The sequence below is a fragment of the Polyodon spathula genome, chromosome 10 (assembly GCF_017654505.1).
Source record: "Polyodon spathula isolate WHYD16114869_AA chromosome 10, ASM1765450v1, whole genome shotgun sequence".
Classification (NCBI taxonomy): domain Eukaryota; kingdom Metazoa; phylum Chordata; class Actinopteri; order Acipenseriformes; family Polyodontidae; genus Polyodon; species Polyodon spathula.
The window spans coordinates 9,105,430-9,126,742 of NC_054543.1; the positions used below are offsets into that span (position 1 = coordinate 9,105,430).

General features: G+C 39.9%; 1 protein-coding gene across 1 annotated transcript; it reads left to right on the top strand.

The window, feature by feature from the left end:
• Positions 1 to 497: 497 nt before the first annotated feature.
• Positions 498 to 16,984, top strand: LOC121321440 (hsp70-Hsp90 organizing protein 1-like). Its single transcript, XM_041260389.1, has 16 exons — positions 498 to 770; positions 5,684 to 5,769; positions 8,156 to 8,239; positions 9,061 to 9,108; positions 9,471 to 9,626; positions 9,955 to 10,080; positions 10,316 to 10,361; positions 11,604 to 11,694; positions 11,813 to 11,954; positions 12,160 to 12,264; positions 12,440 to 12,530; positions 13,632 to 13,668; positions 13,981 to 14,058; positions 14,214 to 14,316; positions 14,466 to 14,617; positions 14,947 to 16,984. Exons 1-16 carry the CDS (start codon positions 713 to 715, stop codon positions 15,080 to 15,082), a joined length of 1,539 nt encoding a protein of 512 aa, XP_041116323.1. The 5' UTR covers positions 498 to 712; the 3' UTR covers positions 15,083 to 16,984.
• The last annotated feature ends 4,329 nt before the right edge of the window (positions 16,985 to 21,313 follow it).

Here is a 21,313-nt window from a genome sequence, read left to right on the forward strand (position 1 = left end):
TGGTACATGTTGCAGATAAAGTTAATTTGGTTGTAATGGCAGAGTGTTGTAATCTCCCAAGCTCACATTCTGCACGTTTTTTTTTTTTTTTTCTTTTTCTTTTTTTTTTTTTTTTTTTTTTAAATGTGGATGGAGTTTCCCTCTGTCATCACGGGTTTGTGTGTTCCGCAGTGCAACGTGTTCCTGTTTAAGCTTTACTGTTTACTGTCAGGGTTAAAAAAAAAAAAAAAAAGATACCCGATATTTATTTCGCGTCTAGTTTTGTTAACATGTAGATTCTAAGTGTCCAAGCGAGTTATTTATTTTCTACTACAATAAAGAGCAAGGAATATCAGAATGCATTATTAAATAAGATTATGATATATACACACAATTACCGATATATATATATATATATATATATATATATATATATATATATATATATATATATATATATATATATATATATATATATATATATATATAGTTGTTATAAAAAGGAGGATTACATGTTAAAACGGTCTGCCATAGAAAGTTGGCATGGGGTGCTGCGTGTATGTGATATGTTGTCCCTTTAAGACGCTGTCCAGGGAGGGGGAGCGCACGCCGACGCTAAATTCTCCCAGGAAGCGAAGAAACCGCTGAGATTACCTGAAACAGTTTGCATCCAGATTTTTTTGTTTTTTTAATTTTTTTTTTTGTTTAGTTGACTTTGAGTTAATAATGCGGGATGGTCGTTCCGATGAGATTCACCAAGGACATATGCAGGCTGTTAGGGATCGGCAGCGGTGAGGAACCCGCCTGGGAAATCACTTTTTCTCACTCTCTCCCTACATTCTCTCGCACTGTCTTGTCCTATCTATCTATGCCTGGTGCGCTGTGATCGGCTAGTCTGTACAGCAGAGAGTTCAGTGCTGTAAAGTCAAGAGTCCACACTTAATCAATTATCAGAATGAGCGCATTTTGATATAATATTTTAAGTATGCGATAGTAATATTATTACTATCGCATACTTAAAACTATAGTACATATGCGTGCGTTGTCAAAACTATGACGTCACTCATTTGTGTTCTGACAAAATAGTATAATTGTTTTGAATTAATTTGAAATCTTATTTTATTTGAAATGCTGGTCTATAATACTATACTGCAACAATACAGCTGTACAATACTGTACATTATATTGACTTTGTGGTTCTGTGCATTTTGTGCATATTTGTGTGTATTTGGATACAGTGATTAAAACTGTACTGCATTGTAAATTGGGAAATGATTTGTATTGAGCAATAAAATATAGTCATAGTGTTGATTGTTGGGTTAGACTTTTTGGATCATGCCCTGTGATATATTTTTCACAGTTTGAAGTGTGGATGTAGGCCATTTGCAGTGTGTAAATAGTGATAAAACATACATTATTTACATGGTTGCTGTATGAAGAAAATGATCTCTATATACACAGCAGTGGTGTAAATATTGTACCATTAGTGTAACACGCCTTGATACAGGAATCCTAGGCTCAACCCTAATTGGGTCATTATTAACAGTTATTACTGGCAAAACCAAGATAATTTCAATTTTGATTTATGCTATAAATAAAGCAGGAATTTGCTTTCATTTACACAGCAGTCTCTGTTCGTGTGGTTTAAGTTTTGCTGTACATTTCAAGTTATTTATTGTTATATTTTGCCAGTGTGTGAGAAAGGTGTGTTACAGCCAGTTGTGCTTTCACAAGCCTAGTCATCACTGTGCAAGGATATGAAACCAGTGCTGATTTAGGGTTAATGTGAGATCAGAATCAAAAGGGGAAATTGTTGGTTATTTTCAACACAGATAAATGAAATGATGTCAGTTTAGGTACTGAAACTCAATCTGCTGCCAAGTACTTCTTTTCTGCTGTTTTGAAAGTGCTCTAGGTTTGTTTTGGAGTTTAATTCTGACTTTGATTCGTTTTTAACTTTTAACTTTGTTTTACAAACTTAGTGAGATTCTGGAGCAGTAGTTTTAGTTACTGTTTGGCTGTTTTTTTTTTTAACTAGTTGGTAGTCGTGTTAATTCAGATCACATGGTCACTGTTGTGTGATTTCTGGACAAGTATTTACACGTGGAACAACAAGCACACACCACTGTTAGTTAGTGAAGGTCTGCAAGCCGGAATCACAGCTCTGGTGACATCCTCATGGGTTGCACAATACAAACCTTTCTTAATGTGTTGTGATTCACTACGCTCAAGTCACTGCATGACTTGCAATGGTTTTTCATGATGGTGCTGCACTGTGACATGGGATCGAAATAATTAATGTGTGCTGTGATTTCAGCCAGTTAAAGTGGCAAAAATATATAAAAAAAAAATTGGTTGTCTGGGTTTTTTTTATACTTACTCTATACTGTGTAAATGTGAGGCAAATTGTATCACTTGGACTGGGGTCAGTAGAGAACTCTTGTATGAGGGATGCTTTTCCTAAACTTTTATTTTGCCAGAAGAAACTGACAGGAATCTGCAGGGCAACAAAGAAATCATTTGTTCACTGATAATTATCAAGTAGATCCAGTACAGTTTTAATTTTTTTTTAAATTTATATATAAAGATTGATGAGAGATTATGTGAGTTCATTGAACATTGCATGCCACCGTGTCACTGCAGAGTGTTCTCTCAAGTCAAGCCTGTAATTACGACATGCTAATTGGAACCTGACAGCTTTGGCTGCAGGCGGGCAATTCCACAGGCAGAGAAAAAGATAGAAATCTCATCAAAAATGAAACTTTGAAAAAAAAGGTTGCAGATCTGAATAATTCATGTTAAATGTTTTATTATTATTATTATTATTATTATTATTATTATTATTATTATTATTATTATTTCACAATCTGAATGTGTTGTACTTGCTTCTTTAGATGTCATATGGTTTAATAAAATTGGTTTACTCTTTTAAAACAACTACAAACAGACAATAAACATGTAAGAGAGAGAGAAGGCAAGTTTGAGAGCTAATCTGATCAGATCTGAACTCAACTCGTCTGGCAGCTCTGATGACACACTTGGGAAAAACACTTTTTTTTTTTTTAATATAAACATTTCTACATTCGGAAAATAATCCAGGCAGGGGAGGCAATGACCTTTCAAAAGCTCTCAGTTAATACTGTAAGTGTTACAGCAGACTCAGTGTAAGTTTGATTTGGTGTCTTTCTCATCGGCTGGTGAAAGGCATGCGAAGGAGAGTGAATACGTCTGTCTTTTAAAATCACTTCTCCAGCTGGATTTCATTGCCATTGTTTGAGTTCATGTGTAGAAATGTTGAAAGTGGGACTGGGCCAAAAGTACTAAATCCTCCTTTAACCTTTTATAACTTCAGAAACACAAAACCAAGTTCAAAGGCTGAAACAAATATATTCTGTATAAAAATAACATTTTCACATATGGCTGTGGTAGGGAAATAACTTGCCACATTATTAAGGTCTTTGATATTAAGCCACTAAAGTGTTCCCCAGTTACAATTACAGCAGAATTGTTTGCTAAATTGAATTACAATTACAGAGCTATTACAGTTAAATTACAGTTATGCTGAATTACAATTATAATTACAAATATTCTAAAAAGCAACATAAACAACTACCCACATTTAACATTTTTATGTTTTCTAAATAACCAAGCAATGATGGCGCCAATACACAACCGTGCTATGTACAGTGGCTTGCGAAAGTATTGACCCCCCTTGGCATTTTTCCTATTTTGTTGCCTTACAACCTGAAATTAAAATTGATTTTTATTTGGATTTCGTGTAATGGACATACACCAAATAGTCCAAATTGGTGAAGTGAAATGAAAAAAATAACTTGTTTAAAAAAATTCTAAAAAATAAATAACGGAAAAGTGGTGCGTGCATATGTATTCACCCCCTTTGCTATTAAGCCTCTAAATAAGATCTGGTGCAACCAATTACCTTCAGAAGTCACATAATTAGTTAAATAAAGTCCACCTGTGTGCAATCTAAGTGTCACATGATCTGTCACATGATCTCAGTATATATACACCTGTTCTGAAAGGCCCCAGAGTCTGCAACACCACTAAGCAAGGGGCACCACCAAGCAAGTGGCACCATGAAGATCAAGGAGCTCTCCAAACAGGTCAGGGACAAAGTTGTGGAGAAGTACAGAGCAGGGTTGGGTTATAAAAAAATATCCGAAACTTTGAACATCCCACGGAGCACCATTAAAGCAATTATTAAAAAATGGAAAGAATATGGCACCACAACAAACCTGGCAAGAGAGGACCGCCCACCAAAACTCACGGACCAGGCAAGGAGGGCATTAATCAGAGAGGCAACAAAGAGACCAAAGATAACCCTGAAGGAGCTGTAAAGCTCCACAGCGGAGATTGGAGTATCTGTCCATAGGACCACTTTAAGCCATACATTCCACAGAGCTGGGCTTTATGGAAGAGTGGCCAGAAAAAAGCCATTGCTTAAAGAAAAAAATAAGCAAACACTTTTGGTGTTCGCCAAAAGGCATGTGGGAGACTCCCCAAACATATGGAAGAAGGTACTCTGGTCAGATGAGACTAAAATTGAGCTTTTTGGCCATCAAGGAAAACGCTATGTCTGGCGCAAACCCAACACCTCTCATCACCCCGAGAACACCATCCCCACAGTGAAGCATGGTGGTGGCAGCATCATGCTGTGGGGATGTTTTTCATCGGCAGGGACTGGGAAACTGGTCAGAATTGAAGGAATGATGGATGGCGCTAAATACAGGGAAATTCTTGAGGGAAACCTGTTTCAGTCTTCCAGAGATTTGAGACTGGGACGGAGGTTCACCTTCCAGCAGGACAATGACCCTAAGCATACTGCTAAAGCAACACTCGAGTGGTTTAAGGGGAAACATTTAAATGTCTTGGTATGGCCTAGTCAAAGCCCAGACCTCAATCCAATTGAGAATCTGTGGTATGACTTAAAGATTGCTGTACACCAGCAGAACCCATCCAACTTGAAGGAGCTGGAGCAGTTTTGCCTTGAAGAATGGGCAAAAATCCCAGTGGCTAGATGTGCCAAGCTTATAGATACATACCCCAAGAGACTTGCAGCTGTAATTGCTGCAAAAGGTGGCTCTACAAAGTATTGACTTTGGGGGGGTGAATACTTATGCACGCTCAAGTTTTCTGTTTTTTTGTCTTATTTCTTGTTTGTTTCACAATAAAAAAATATTTAGCATCTTCAAAGTGGTAGGCATGTTCTGTAAATCAAATGATACAAACCCCCAAAAAATCAATTTTAAATTCCAGGTTGTAAGGCAACAAAATAGGAAAAATGCCAAGGGGGGTCAATACTTTCGCAAGCCACTGTAACTTAATATTCAAACAAATGGGGTCACTAAAAGTGGTTGAAAATACAAGAATAATGATCGTATGAAGGATAAATGCATCATGTGAAATTCATCAAATATATGGTTTCAATACAGTTACGCAGGTTGGCCAAGGATCAACTACTATTGAATGAATTACAAATTACACAAAATCAAATTCACAAGAGTAACAGGAACAGGTTGACTCTCATACAGTGTATATGCATGTAAACATTTCAGTTACTGTGCTGACACTCATGAAGTGTTTGTATGTGCACCTCCCTTTCTGTTGTTTCTGTGAACAGCGTGTGCATGCGCACATTGTGTGATACAGTCACTCACTCACCGTGAATCTCCTTTTTCCCCAGGTGCCCCCACTGAGCGCAGGGAGGAGCAGATGGATTATGGGGAAGGAGCTTTGGACAATAGTGCAGGAGACGTGACACTAATACAGGTGAGCAAGGAAGGAGAGATACATTTAGCAATGGGATTTAAATATAAATAAGTTACTGTCTAAAGATTTGGGTTATACCCAATAAAACCCTGATCTTTTCCTTCAAACTGAATTTTTGAAATTGGAGTTAAATATTATTCAACCCAGAAACGGTGTAAATAAGAAACATATTGACTCAGGCAGGGGCAAAATTACAGGCATTAATTAGGTAGATAGGTTATGTTTACAATTAGGCATGCTTAAAATTCAGAGGTAGCACACTGTCACTTTAAAGAATCAAGAAGTGCAGTGAACCTATTTAATGACTGGTGAAATATAATTCAGAGCTGCTGCAGTATGTCCACTGTTTTGTCATTTCAAAAAACAAACATTCAACTTTAAAGCTACAGTGCGCAGTGCAAAAGCACATCATGAAACACCACGTATTTAGGTGAAAAGCGCTCAAGTAAAAGTCACTACATTTACAAAAATATATAAGTACGTGCAATAAAAGCCTTTACATAATCTTTGTAAGTAAGGAATTGGAGTGTCCAGTGTGAAGACGGAAGAGCTTACATGAGGGGCAGGCGTTAAAAAGACCACATGCACACACAATATACTACGTGGGATAACGGCCTCTTCCCTTAATATAATATTACTGTTATATATACAAGGTGTTGAAAGCGTTCCACAGGGATGCTGGCCCATGTTGAGTCCAATGCTTCCCACAGTGTCAAGTTGGCTGGTAGTGGATCTCTACTCCAAATAGCTCATTTCATCTCATCCCACAGATGCTCAGTTGGGTTGAGATCTGGTGACTGGGCCGGCCACTGCAGTAAGCTGAATTCACACTCATGTTCATGGAACCATTCCTGGACAATTGTAGCATTGTGGTATGGGGCATTATCCTGCTGAAAAAAAATCCATTAGCAGATGGATACACTGCTGCCATGAAGGGATGCACCTGATTGGCAATGATGTTCAGATACCCTGTGGCATTCAAACGTTCACTTTTATCAAGGGGCCCAATGTGTGCCATGAAAACACACCCCACACCATCACACCACCACCACCAGCCTGCAATGTTAACACGCGGCATGATGGATGCATGTACTCATGTGGTTTTCTCCACACCCTAGTCCTCCCATCAGCGTGAAACAGCAGGAACCGGGGTTCATCAGACCAAGCAATGTTTTGCCAATCCTCCAGTGTCCAGTGTTTTTGTTCATTAGCCCACTGCAACCGCAGTTTCTTGTGTTTTGCTGAAAGAAGTGGAACTCTTTGTTAGGTCGTCGGTTGCAATACCCCATTCGTGTCAAGGTACGATGAGTTATGCATTCTTTTAAGGGTCTTTCGGCTCCAATGTTGTACTGGACTGTCAGTTGATTAACTGTAGCCCGTCTGTTGCTCAGCCTCCTTTTGGTCTCTTTCATCAATGAGCCGTTTTCGACCACTGGCCTGCTGTTGGCTGGATGTCCTTTGGGTGGTGGACCATCCTTGATACACACGGGAAACTGCTGAGCGTGAAAAACCCAGCAGCATTGCAGTTCTTGACACACTCAAACCGGCGCCTGGCACCTACTACCATACCCCGTTCAAAGGCACTTAAATCTTTTGTCTTGCCCATTTACCCTCTGAAAGGCACACATACACAATCCATGTCTCAATTGTGTCAAGGCTTAAAAATCCTTATTTAACCTGTCTCCCCTTCATCTACACTGATTGAAGTGGATTTAACAGGTTACATCAATAAGGGATCATAGCTTTCGCCTGGATTCACCTCATCAGTCTATTTCATGGAAAGAGCAGGTGTTCCTAATGTCTTGTAGTGAGTGTGTGTGTGTGTGTGTGTGTGTGTGTGTATATGTATATATATATATATATATAACAGTATAATATATATATATATATATATATATATAGATATATATATACTAAATAATAATGTAAGAAAATAGACACTGTAGGCTATAAATGAGGGTCACAGATTACTGTACTGTACTGTTATTTGCTGTGCAGATGTGCACTCACCAGTAATAATATTATGTGTGTGTCTGTAGTAGGCAATAAATAAATACAATTCACAAAATTAACCCACCGATGTCAAAGCAACTGGAGCAAGAACTCCATATAGTGCTGAGGATTCTGGATTAAGTCAGCACCCCTGATGAAATGGGTAACTGGATTGCTTGTGCTTCTTTAAAAGTCTTGAATATGGAAAAAGTTAGCACGGCACAGTAGAACTGGTTGAGTGAGAACTACACTACAAGTAAACTGCCAGTAACTGTCGTGGCTTATTAGTCGTTTAGATCTCTAAGAGAGTTTGGAACCTCAGTGTAGAGAATGGGGTTGGGCTGGGTTATAATGGGATTGTGTTTCTATAATGGGATTGTGTTCTGTGGCTCAGGATGAAGGGATGAGCCTGGAAGTGAGTCTCGGTGTGGAGGAGCGAGCCAGGCGGAAAGCAGAAAAACGGCGGGCCAAAAAAAAGGTGAGTGTGTGTGAGCTGGGTCTCTGTACTGCACACCTGTCAGGTGCAGCGATGCTGATCTGACATGATAACCAAAGAAGCTCTCCTGCTCCAGGTCCTCTGCTAGTGGAGGCCTCAAGACATCATTAGGCTTTCCGGTCAAAGTTAAAAGCAAGACTGTTGGATCCCGTTATCCAGGATTGAAGTTTAGTGCAAACATCACCTTTTTTTAATACTTTGCTTTTCATTAACTTTTGTTTAGTGCACTGGAGTAAAAAATTAAATAAATAATAAGGTACAGTTCTAAATTGTAAATATTTAGGTGACATCCCCTGGTTTTCAAATTGTATTTTTGATCACTCTTTATGACCTTACCCACTATGCACAGCCTGTAAGGTTTCTCTGCCTCCCTGTACAGATTAACACAGGGTTTCTGAGTGGACGTACTTTGTGTACATAGTTGCAGTTGTGATGAATGCAAACAGATAAACAGAGCAGCTGCAGCACAGGGCACCCTGCAGTCCTGCAGTTCCTGCTTTGCTTTGGTAGCGAGGCAAGGAGAAGTGGAAACTGAATAATCCACATTGGAGCAGATGCGTGCTTTGAGTTCAAAGTGTGTGGAAGGGGTACTACACCAATTCACTCCCTTCAAACTCCCTCCTAACGTTAGCCTCAACATTGAGGAACTATTCTAGTAGTTTTATCTCAGAATTCAGTGGTTGCCGTCTCCATTAATAGCAGGGGATGGGAATCCTCATTGTACCACTGTGAGGGCTTGGTTGCTTCTGCTTAGGATAGGCTTCTCAGTACAACTGAAACATTGTATTCGTTTTTGTTTTCAGCGACAGAGGGAAAGAAAGAAACTGGAAAAGGTAAAAGACAACGAGCAGGTAAATATACCTTGCCAAATACATGCATATAAAGATCTAAATAAATAAAAAAAAAAAAAAAACAGGCATGATCAGGAAAGTATTTAAAAAACTGTCCCTTTGACAGTTTCACCACTGTGACCAGTGTTCTCAGCTTGGCCCTGAATCCATGTTACACAGATTTAAATGTGAGGCAAGGTCAGCTGTAATATTGAGTCTGTTTAGTGGCTGAGGCAGGAGCACTAAGTTCCACCACCTCTCACTCTGAGACAGTGTTCTCTCTGGAGCATGATTGTTGCATTGGCGCAGTAGGGGGAAGCCGACAGCGCTAGCTGTCCTATACCTCTGTGCTAACAACACTGTGTGTGTTTGTGTGTTTGCAGGAGGAAGAAGAGGAAGACGAGGATTTGGAGAGTGAGAGTGAGGAGGAGGCTGAGGTGAGCGAGCCGGTCTCGCACAGCATGGGGAGAGCCACACAGCCACTGGCTGCCACAGGGAACAGGAACAACGACCAATCCAACCCCAGCTCCACCGAGGAGGTAAGCTGGAGGGGTCGTGCTTCTGCCAGACCCAGAATTCAGGGTTTATAAAACAGGAAGCTGCACAGGAGATAACTTTTGTAGAATTGTACATATAAACATACATGCATATCTGGTTGTGTTTATAGAGAGCTGTTATTTTATAGTTATTTGTTTTAGAACTTTTTTCTTCATGAATTTAGTTTTGTAGTATATTATTGTGATCTGTATTACATGTATAGAGAATTCAATAATGTGTTAATAATTCTGTTATTTATGTATAATATTTTGCTTCAGTTTAATTCAAGTTGAAACCGTGCTTACTGTATGTGTTCCGTCTTTCTCCCAGGAGCTGGAGTGGGATGTAAACAGTGCCTTTGTAGCCAACGCTGCCAGTCACATCAAACCAAAGAGCCGAACCAAAGCGAGTCACAAGTCCAAAGAAAACAAAGAGAATGAGGCTAAAACTGGAGAGGTTTGTCCAGGGGCAACTGATATTCTCTTCACTTTGCATTTACCTGTTTTCTTTTTAGCAAATATTTGTAGTACCATGTTATAAAAAAATATTTAAGTAATTGCAGGTTTCTAAAAATTGTTCAAAGCAATATTAGAAAAAAGTGAACGAGAGCTCTGGCAGTGGAAGCCTTTCAGAAATTGAGCGCGGCAGCCTTAGGGGGTTAATCCAAACTGACATGTTGCATCTGTTTCAGGTGAATGGTACAGATGCTGATGTGAAGAGGAGCACACCATTGGCAGGTAATAGAGTTTAACGTTTATTGTTATTATTTGGTCATTAGCAGATGCTTTTATCCAAAGTGAATGACAGAGACTGAGGGGGAACTATGCATCAGCAACTGCTGCTGCAGGGTCACTTACAAAAGGACTTTGGTTTTACATCTCATCCAAAGGACAGAGCACAAGGAGGTTAAGTGACTTGCTCAGGGTCACACACAATGAGTCAGTCTCTGGGATTGAACCAGGAACCTCCTGGTAACAAGCCCTTTTCGTTACCCACTGGACCACCAAGCCTCCATTTCCTTTCTGTCTATTGCACCTCAGTGTTTACAGGATGCTCTGTTGTCATGTGGCACAGTAGTGGTGTTTAAATAGTCTACTGCTGTATTTACTGTACAAAGGACACAAATGATATCCAGCAGATCTCATAAAATGACCTGTGTGAAAGATGCACACATTCTGGAAACGTGTATAAGGGTTTTTTTTTTTTCATAGCTCTTAGTGAACAAAACAAGAAACACCTTTTGGTCTCTCTTCAATGCTGCACCTCATAAAGGCATGCAGTCGATGTGTTTTCAATGTCAATAACACACTCGTGGAGTTGACTGCAAGTTTAGCGTTCAAGTATTTGCAAAAAGAACTCGATGCATGTCCTTCACTTATAGCTTAAAATGAAAACCCATTATATTGTCAGCTTGATGTACTTTATGTTCTGAATTATGTATGGGGACAATAGGGCACAGTTACCTACAGTACCTACTCCATAACAGTCTCTACCAACAAACCCCTTGATTAGAGGAAATCCATTAGCCGTTTCAAAAGCTCGTTCTTGGTGCAATGCTGTCAAAAGAAAAAGCAGATTTTTAAAGAAATGTTTGCGCTCTAGGTATGTTTTTTTTTTCCTGTGTTGTAATATGACTCTCCTGTAAGAGAGCTAGCCATGCATCTGGCCTTTCTCACCTCACAGAAGGCCCTTTCTGTAACGTATGTCTTTGTCTCTAGCTGTTTACCAGGAAGGACCATCTCAACGTCTTGCTCTGCCACGACCATGGGCTGGCTTTATGTAGACTAGCCTTTTAAAAATTGCACCTGCTTTCAAGATTCCCTCTGTCGTGACCACCTAATGACTTACTAAAATGGTCTTACTGGGTTGCCAAAGATTTTCAAAATGTCTTTAAATTAAAAGAGCGACAGAGTAGGCCAAGGAGGGAGCCTAACGTTATTATTAGATGGTGTTCATTATGTCTTTTTCTTTTATCTCAGAAAAAGGGATCAAATTGGTGGAGCAAGGGCAGTATTCTCAGGCAGTCGCTATGTTTACAGAAGCAATCAAATATGATCCAAAGGATTACAGGTATGATGCTACTGGTGTTTCTGCTGCTGTATTTGATGCTGTAAAGCACAATGCCATCCGTTTGAGTAATGGTGTAGTATTTAATCATTCCCGCACTGCTCTCTTTCTCTCTGGACAGGTTTTTCGGGAATCGCTCGTACTGTTATGAATGTGTGGAGCAGTACAACTCTGCACTCGCTGATGCTGAAATATCAATTCAGCTCGCTGCTGATTGGCCAAAGGGCTATTTCCGGAAAGGCAGAGCGTTAATGGGAATGAAGGTCCGTTTGACTTATCTTTTATTGTCGGTTGTGAAAAAAAAAAAAAGCAACGCTTAACTTCCGAGCAGATCTTCTGTCTGCTCCCAGTGTCCGTCTGTGAAGGCTGTTAAACATGATTGCAGTTTTGTCACTGGAGCAGTGACAGTGAGGATTGCTTGAGAGCAGAGGACAGTGCTGACCCGCTTTGTGTGTGGGGCTATTTTAGAGGTACGGCGAGGCAGTGAAAGCCTTGAGCGAGGTGCTGAAGCTGGACCAGAACTGCGAGGATGCTGTGAATGAGATCTTTAACTGCAGAGTCCTTCATCTCATGGTACGTCTTCATTTAGTTATCCCGTTAAGACCGGGGTCAGGGTCCATACTACACTTACCAGATTAAACTTGCCAGTTAAAAAGGCTGGCAGTTATATGCTCTATGAAGTACTGTTTGTGTATGAAAAGTAAATTTCTCTTTTTTAAAAAAAAAATTTCCTCTGTGTGTCTCTTAGGAGTTAGGGTTTAATCCACAGCAGAGCGTTCTCCTGTTAGACAGGTTCACCACAGTGCAGGGAGTCCTGACCTCTCCCGAAGCTGCCAAAGGTAAGCACTACTCTCCATTGCCACAGGAGGGAGCCAGAGATTGGTGCTAAAATAAAGCCTCTTGTTTCATTTTTTTTTTTTTTTTGACAAACAATTTTTATAAGTTTTTGCTTTTTAACCCTCATTAAGGATACTTGCCATTATCCTGACATTTACTTTCTTGTGACTTCTCTATTTAAATGACTATTTTTCTTATTTTCCTTTCTTAATATGTATTGAAAAATCAAGACTGACGAGGTTGTCTAAAGACACTGCAAGAGAAAGCAGTCTTGCACAGACTGTACAATGCTTTTCTCCTTGTCAATATCTGGCTAATTGAAATTCCCATTGATCAGTGCCTTCTGTGGAGGCCTTCATTAACTGCAAAAAACAGAGTTATTTTGTACTGAGTCGTTTTATTTGTATTGTGCTGGTTTCCTTATTTAAACAACAGTGCTACGCTGCTTCATCCCAGTGCGCTTTCATGATATCACAGTGTTTACCCTGTTTTGTTTTTAATTGCTGAGTGGGAGGCCACTGTTTACAATTCTTTACATTTCTAAAGATGTGTGGAATTTGTTTTTATTTCTTGGGGAAGGAGGGATATGCTTTGCTGAACAAAGTGCATCCCATAACTTTTGCAGGGATAGAAATAAGACTCCTATTGCATAGCAGTTTCACTTATTCCAGGTTGTAATACAAGCTTGGTTAGCCACAGTGTACAGGCAACAAGCTCAGGTGTCTCATCTTAAACTCATAGTGAAATTGGGAATGGATCAAACAGCTATGCAATGGGAGTCTAATTTGCATGCCTACGTTTGTACTGATTCTTGAAAGGTTATTGTATTCACATTAATTGCCATGGCTGCACAAAGAACATTTGATTGTATTTGATGGTAGTAAAATTATGAGGAAAAATGTGCAGGGGTAAGATATGTTGGACAGGTTACCTACAGCAAATCAACTTTCCAAGTTTTTAAATTTGTTATTTTTTTTTTTATATGGACTTAGGCATTGAGTAAACAGTCTGAGTGCAATCCTGCCTCGCCCTTCTGCACGTTGTGTCTGCTGTATGAACATGGCACAGATCTCTTACACCTTTTTTTTTATTTTTGTCTGAAGTTGTGACTGACCTGGACTCTTTGCTGGACCAGTCTGGGTAAGAACTGTTTTCATATTTAGCATCGAATCATGAGCAATCAGTAAATCTTTATTTTATTTTATGTAAAAACAATCCACGAACACAAATTATGTGATACTAAGTAACTAAATCTAAATGTACATTAACTGTGGGGTGTTTTTCTAAAAAGTAGTGTTGTACACTTGACTCCCTTATGGTACGATAGCATATTGTTGTGGGCACTTTGGGTGTCAAAACTGCTCACTTGCTGCTTTGTCTTTAACAGTATCTGTTCAGTTAAGTAAGTTGATTTCTGGAGTAGGTAAGAGACTCCTGTCTGTTTTCTCCCAGAAACCCTTGTGCCTCTCTCTGGGTGGGGAACGTGACTGTTGATGTAAAGGAGAAACAGCTGCGAGACCTGTTCAAAAGGTAGGGGGCGCTCCACGCCGTTTTTTATTCCGTTTTACAGCTAACCTTTATCCTTCTATAGAACTGTCCCATTCCTGTGTGGCATTTCTTAATTTTGCTGTCTGGGACGCCCTTTACAGCACGCTCCCCTGATACCTGTTCCTTCCTCTCTGCAGTTATGGTGAGATTGACAGTATTCGTGTTCTCCACGAGAGATTCTGTGCCTTTGTGAATTTCGTAAGCGCGACAGCAGCGGCCACAGCGATGGAGAAGCTGCAGGTCAGTCCCTGGACCAAACACTCTTTACTAAAGTGAAATTGTAAACATACATTTAGTTTTTCACATAAAACATTTCAACAGACAGAAAGCAAGCCACAAAGTTAATCTTTAAACGAAATGGAATTGTGGTGGTCTTTCTGCTTTTCCAGGGCAAGGAGATTGAGAGCACCAGGCTGGTGATCCGCTACCCAGACAGACGACCCCAGCGAGACCCGGCTTCACCACAGAGGCCAGCAGTCTTGCCGATACCAGTGCCTGCACAACCTGCCAAACCCCAGTCAGCAGCCACTTCTACCACTGGGTAACCTACCCAGCATGCACTGCATCAAATCTTACTCTAGCCAGGGCTCTGTGCCTCCACTTACACTCCATCACCACTGGAGCGATCACCAATTGTGTTTAATGTCAAGCACATTGTGTAAATGCTTAATGAGATTCTTAATTCTTAGCACTTTTTTTTCAAAGGAGCCTATTGATCTCCCTAAAAGCCGGTACTATAATCTACTTTGAATTTATTGTTGTCTGGTTTTTAAATAAGGGGATCTAGAACCAAGGTATTTTGCATTACTAGTTGTATCTGTCGTGTTGTTTTTCTAGGGGTCTGATTTATTTACCTTTCTCTCTGCTCAGGCCCAGGCGAAGAGGCCCTGTTCACAGAGATGAGTGTTACTTTTGGAGAACCACCGGCTGCCATTTTGGTGACAAGTGCCGCTTCAAACACATTCCTGATCACCGCGGGAGGGACAAGAAGCCTTGGCAGACCTGAGAATCTGTGCTGTGCACACTGCCACAGGGCGGGTGGGACAGAGGGTGGGAGAAGGGTAAAAGAGTGATAGTTGAAGTGTGTGTGGTAGGTGGACACTAATGTGTTTGGAATGGTGTTTAGGGGGGGGTACCCCTAAATCACAATTGTCAGTTTTTAACCCAGCAGCACACTCACCAGCCCATTCTTCCATAATAATAATGTGCCTAAATGATTTTAGAAAGACTTCCTGTTATCAAGACCTCAGTCGCACGGTACAGTATTTAAATTGCAAAGCGAGGTCTTGAAAGACTCTCAAAGGGTTTTAATCTCAAATAGATCTTTTGAGGATCTCTGTTTTTAGAGGCATACAAGACAAGCCCACAGACACACAACAGAGTTGAGTTAGAGTTTGTGGTTGGGAGATCATGGGCAGTAAAGGTATTGACTACCGGAGCAGTAATATTGCACTTTCATTTCAAAAATGTGCTTAGACTTCATGTGGATTCCACAGAACAAGTGCCTTCCTTTATCTGTCTCTGTCTGTCTGTCTGTCTGTTTATCTGTCTGTCTCTATCTGTGTGTGACTGAATGCGTGTGTTTTGGTGTACTGTTTAAGTCTTCTTACGTTATAAAGATGAACTTTATTTTAACCTTGCACTGCTGCAGACTTAGAAAATGTTCTTAAGTTACCATAACTGGTATAAGAACATACTTCCAAACGTTCAAAGACCCAAGTCCTCTAACCACCCCTCCCCTTAAAGGTACAGCAACGTTTGCAGAGTAATAACAATCCCTTTACTAATGGTGGAACTGTAGACTGTTTCATAACTTTGTCACTAGATTTATTTGGCATGTTTTTATCAATATATCAACCGTAGATTTTTCTCTGCACATGGTGTGTTCGTTAATGGCCTTTATTCATCCCAAAACCAATTGGTGACTACCTCAGAGAAGTTCATTTACAGTGTTTGTTGTTTTCTTACTGTTTATGAGGTATTACACAAACGTTTTTGCAAGCAGAGTTTTTCTGAATTCCTGGTGTGTTCCTTCTTTAAAGGGCGGTGGGGGTGATCTGACACTGAGCATGCTGTGTCTAGCTTAGCTAGGTCAGTTACTTTACTTTGTGTTTGCTTCTTGGAGACATGCTAAGAAATCAGATTCAACTTTCCCCACTCTTTGGAAGTAAAAACGCAGTTAATGCAATTTAAAAAAAAACGTTTTTTGCACATGCCTGTTGATTTTTTTTCCCTTTTTATTTATGTATTTATTTTCATGCTTGAAGCCCTAGTTGCCCATCCCATACTGCTGTGGGGTTGTATTGGGGGCTAACAGACCAATCTAGTGGGACGAGCTGCAGTGCAGTCAGAACTGTACCATTACCTCCCACATCTACAGCGGTTCAAAAGACGTTAGACTTCAGCAGTTCACAGAGAGGTGGGACAGTAAGAGCAATTAAGCAAAGGCACACTGCAGGTTCAACAGGAGACCGTGGGAAGGGAATGGTATGTTTGGGCACATATCAAAAAGGGGTCAGTTATGCCACACTTTTGCAGCTGTAAACTAGTCAAGTGAATTTTGAATTGTCCTGTAGACAGAGCTGTAATTAGTGTTTTTTTTTTTTATAGTAACATTGCTACATTTTAGGACCCCCCCTTCCCCCCCTCCCTTTTTTTTTTAGCACAAGCTTTTAGCAGCTGCATTAAAGCTTTGTGGGTTGACTGGAATGCGGGCACTGGCACTGAGTGTTGCATTGTGGGATGGCTCATGGCTGAGTGAAAGCAGATGTCAAAATGGCTGAAAAAAATGAATCAAGCAATGAATTCACCACAGAATAAGAAGCAGACCATGTCAATTGTAGAACATCTTGTAAATTTCATTTTACAGTAGTATTTTTTAAATATAATTTATGAAATAAAACTATGTGAACATTTATATTTTAAAGATACATATTGATTTATTAATTGTTATCAAATTGAAGAAAAACAAGTCTGGGATAGAACTAATGAAGAAAGCACACTTCTCAGCAATGGGTATTCATTTCAGTGTGTTATTATGGAAAATCTAACTTTAAACAATTTCTGGTGCTATTCTTTTTGAAGTTTCAAATTCAAAAATATTTAAAACTCTTTAATTTTCTTCAAAATGATATTGATACTGTGATTGTACTTGAACACAAACAATCAAAACCTAATTTTTTGCTCATGTAAAATTATGAAAATTTTCTGGTTCTTAGCCCATGATTATTGAAGAACAGATTACAGTGATATTTCTCAAACCCCCACCCAGGGGTTTACTATCATGAAGGTTTCTGGACAAACACTGTTTTATGTTTTGTTTTTTATGGTGAAGCTGATATTTATAAGTGGTTTGTTGTGGTAAATTGAGAAGAGAAGAACTCTTCAAACACTGTAAACAGTCAGGCTGCATCGGTTCAGATAGGTACATTCGAGAGTGTTTTTGTCATTCTGTTTTACTGTGTTATTTCATGTGTGTGACTGCACTGCAGCCAAAATGTAAATAGTGCATAAAATGTATTTTTTGTTTTGTATGCTTGTGAATGGTTTGTTTGTTTGTTTGTTTGTTTGTTTGTTTTAAATGCCCAAGCCATCACAAACATGCTGTTCCTGTTAGGCATCTACTAGGCTGAAGGATTTTTTTTTTAAGTCTAGGAATAATAGTAAGGTTTGGAGAGGGATGTTATACTGTCTTTAGGGTTATTATGTGGTCAGCTTGTTGCCAGGGATAGAGAAAAATAGTGTACAGGGATGGCAATGACTCCCATTGCATAGCAGTCTGATGCATATTCTCGGTTTTACTACTAGTTTAATAAGACATACCTGAGCTTGGTACGGATACATTGTGGCAAATCAAACTAATAAAAAATTAATAAAACCTGCAGTGGATATGGTATGCAATAGGAGTCTTACTTCTGTCCCTGCTGTGTATGTATGTGTGTGTGTGTGTGTGTGTGTGTGTGTATATATATATATATATTATATATATATATAGCTAATATATATATATCATATATATATATATAATATGGTATTGCATACATGTCCAGCAGGTTTATCATTTTATATAAATTACTATTGTTTTATATTTTCACTACATTTTTTCACCCAAATTGAAGCCATCAGTTACCTAACATATCCCACTGTTGATTAGATTACATTGTAGGTTATTGCACTGAATTCTACTCTGTGCGGTTTCAGCCTTTACAAGAAAAGATCCATTGTAACTGGTTCAGTTTCTGAGTGGTAATTTAATCACTATTTCAGCTCCACGCTGCTTACTTGCTTTACACTGGGAGCCACACTGGAATCTATTGTGAAATACAAATTTAAATCAAATTTCTAATTAGATGTGTTGTTTTAAAACTGAGTTTCAGCAAGTCTCTACTTGGTTTGAAATGCCTCTAAATAACTTTTAAGTACCTGCCTTGACCGAAATTACCTTCATTATCTGTACCTTCACTTACCTGACTGCTGAAGAAGTTTAATTATTGTATCTGTTTTAGGGGTCCAAGGTCCAAATCACAGGTTCCCTTTAAATATCCTTTATAACACTGACTCTTCATCTTTGAACCCTGGAGAGAGGGATGCTAGCCACTCTACAAACTCCTGAACTGGGGATGACACGAACACTCTGTCATTTGGCAAATTGTTATTTTCCCCATTCTCTTTAACTTGTGAAAGAAAGCTGCAGCTGGATATGTCATAAAATGCTTCTTTTTCAAGTTAAGGAGGTGAAAAGGCTGCTGTTTATCATTGGAAACTACCTATTTATTACATGCAGCCACAAATTGTGGGTGGTGGAAGAGCCAGTACTGCACTGTGTAATTTAGAAAGAGAGGTGGAGTAACCACTGAGCAACAACAGCAGGTCTTAAAGGGACTTTACTTCAAATCAGCCAGCACTGCCTTCCTGCACCTTAATAATGAACACTAAACACTCCATTCTCAGCTCTCCAGCACTGTCCCCTTGCACCTTAATAAAGAGCACTAAACACTCCATTCTCAGCTCTCCAGCACTGTCCCTCTGCACCTTAATAAAGAGCACTAAACACTCCATTCTCAGCTCTCCAGCACTGTCCCTCTGCACCTTAATAAAGAGCACTAAACACTCCATTCTCAGCTCTCCAGCACTGTCCCCCTGCACCTTAATAAAGAGCACTAAACACTCCATTCTCAGCTCTCCAGCACTGTCCCTCTGGACCTTAAGAAAAAGCACTAAACACTCCATTCTTAGCTACAGCACTGTCCCCTCTGCACCTTAATAAAGAGCACTAAACACTTCATTCTCAGCTCTCCAGCACTGTCCCCTTGCACCTTAATAAAGAGCACTAAACACTCCATTCTCAGCTCTCCAGCACTGTCCCCTTGCACCTTAATAAAGAGCACTAAACACTCCATTCTCAGCTCTCTAATACTGTCCCTCTGCACCTTAATAATGAGCACTAAAGATTCCATTCTCAGCTCTCCAGCACTGCCCCACTGCACCTTAATAAAGAGCATTAAACACTCCATTCTCAGCTCTCTAGCACTGTCCCTCTGCACCTTAATAAAGAGCACTAAACACTCCATTCTCAGCTCTCCAGCACTGTCCCCTCTGGACCTTAATAAAAAGCACTAAACACTCCATTCTCAGCTCTCCAGCACTGTCCCTCTGGACCTTAATAAAGAGCACTAAACACTCCATTCTCAGCTCTCCAGCACTGTCCCCTCTGCACCTTAATAAAGAGCACTAAACACTCCATTCTCAGCTCTCCAGCACTGTCCCTTCCTGCACCTTAATAAAAGAGCACTAAACACTCCATTCTTAGCTACTCCAGCACTGTCCCCTCTGCACCTTAATAAAGAGCACTAAACACTTCATTCTCAGCTCTCCAGCACTGTCCCCTTGCACCTTAATAAAGAGCACTAAACACTCCATTCTCAGCTCTCCAATACCGTCCCTCTGGACCTTAAGAAAAAGCACTAAACACTCCATTCTTAGCTACAGCACTGTCCCCTCTGCACCTTAATAAAGAGCACTAAACACTTCATTCTCAGCTCTCCAGCACTGTCCCCTTGCACCTTAATAAAGAGCACTAAACACTCCATTCTCACTCTCCAGCACTTACCCCTTGCACCTTAATAATGAACACTAAACACTCCATTCTCAGCTCTCCAGCACTGTCCCCTTGCACCTTAATAAAGAGCACTAAACACTCCATTCTCAGCTCTCTAGCACTGTCCCCCTGCACCTTAATAATGAGCACTAAACATTCCATTCTCAGCTCTCCAGCACTGTCCCCTTGCACCTTAATAAAGAGCACTAAACACTCCATTCTCAGCTCTCCAATACCGTCCCTCTGGACCTTAAGAAAAAGCACTAAACACTCCATTCTTAGCTACAGCACTGTCCCCTCTGCGCCTTAATAAAGAGCACTAAACACTCCATTCTCAGCTCTCTAATACTGTCCCTCTGGATCTTAATAATGAGCACTAAACACTCCATTCTCAGCTCTCCAATACCGTCCCTCTGGACCTTAAGAAAAAGCACTAAACACTCCATTCTTAGCTACAGCACTGTCCCTCTGCGCCTTAATAAAGAGCACTAAACACTCCATTCTCAGCTCTCTAATACTGTCCCTCTGGATCTTAATAATGAGCATTAAACACTCCATTCTCAGCTCTCCAGCACTGTCTCACTGCACCTTAATAAAGAGCATTAAACACTCCATTCTCAGCTCTCCAGCACTGTCACCTTGCACCTTAATAATCAGCACTGACTAAAACACACCACCCGGATCTGTTTCTGCTTGGCTTTCATAGATGCTGTAGGAAAAGTGAACATGGCTAAAATTACCTGCTGTATAATGTGTGCTTTGCTGCTGTGATGTCACAGGGAGATGTTTTTGGTGTTTGCCAGGTATCCAGGGAAGCTCGAATCAGATCCTGTCAAGGGCTCAGTCACACAGCCTGACACAAACAAGAAAATTGCTGGTTGTACACAAAAAAAAAAAAGTTTAGGTGTATTTTTTCCCAGAACTTCAACAGTTATTTGCTAGCTCCTACAGTATATGAAAAATACTTTCTTACAGACACATTCACCTCTCTGTTATAGTATTCATTGAATGGCTTGACAAGATATTAATAAAGCAGACCCCCTTAGGAGAAATCAGTCACTCTGGAACATTTTGGTCACAATTGGTTGCAATCCCCCACCTGCAAGTAAAAAGAGTTTAGATCTATTAATTCAGACAGAT

Excerpts from the sequence above, each read along its gene's own strand:
- LOC121321440 (XM_041260389.1), top strand. The coding sequence starts at position 713 with ATGGTCGTTCCGATGAGATTCACCAAGGACATATGCAGGCTGTTAGGG. Across the intron at positions 11,955-12,159 it reads GAGCGTTAATGGGAATGAAG|AGGTACGGCGAGGCAGTGAA; the intron begins GTCCGTTTGACT and ends GGGCTATTTTAG. Across the intron at positions 13,669-13,980 it reads TCTTTGCTGGACCAGTCTGG|AAACCCTTGTGCCTCTCTCT; the intron begins GTAAGAACTGTT and ends GTTTTCTCCCAG.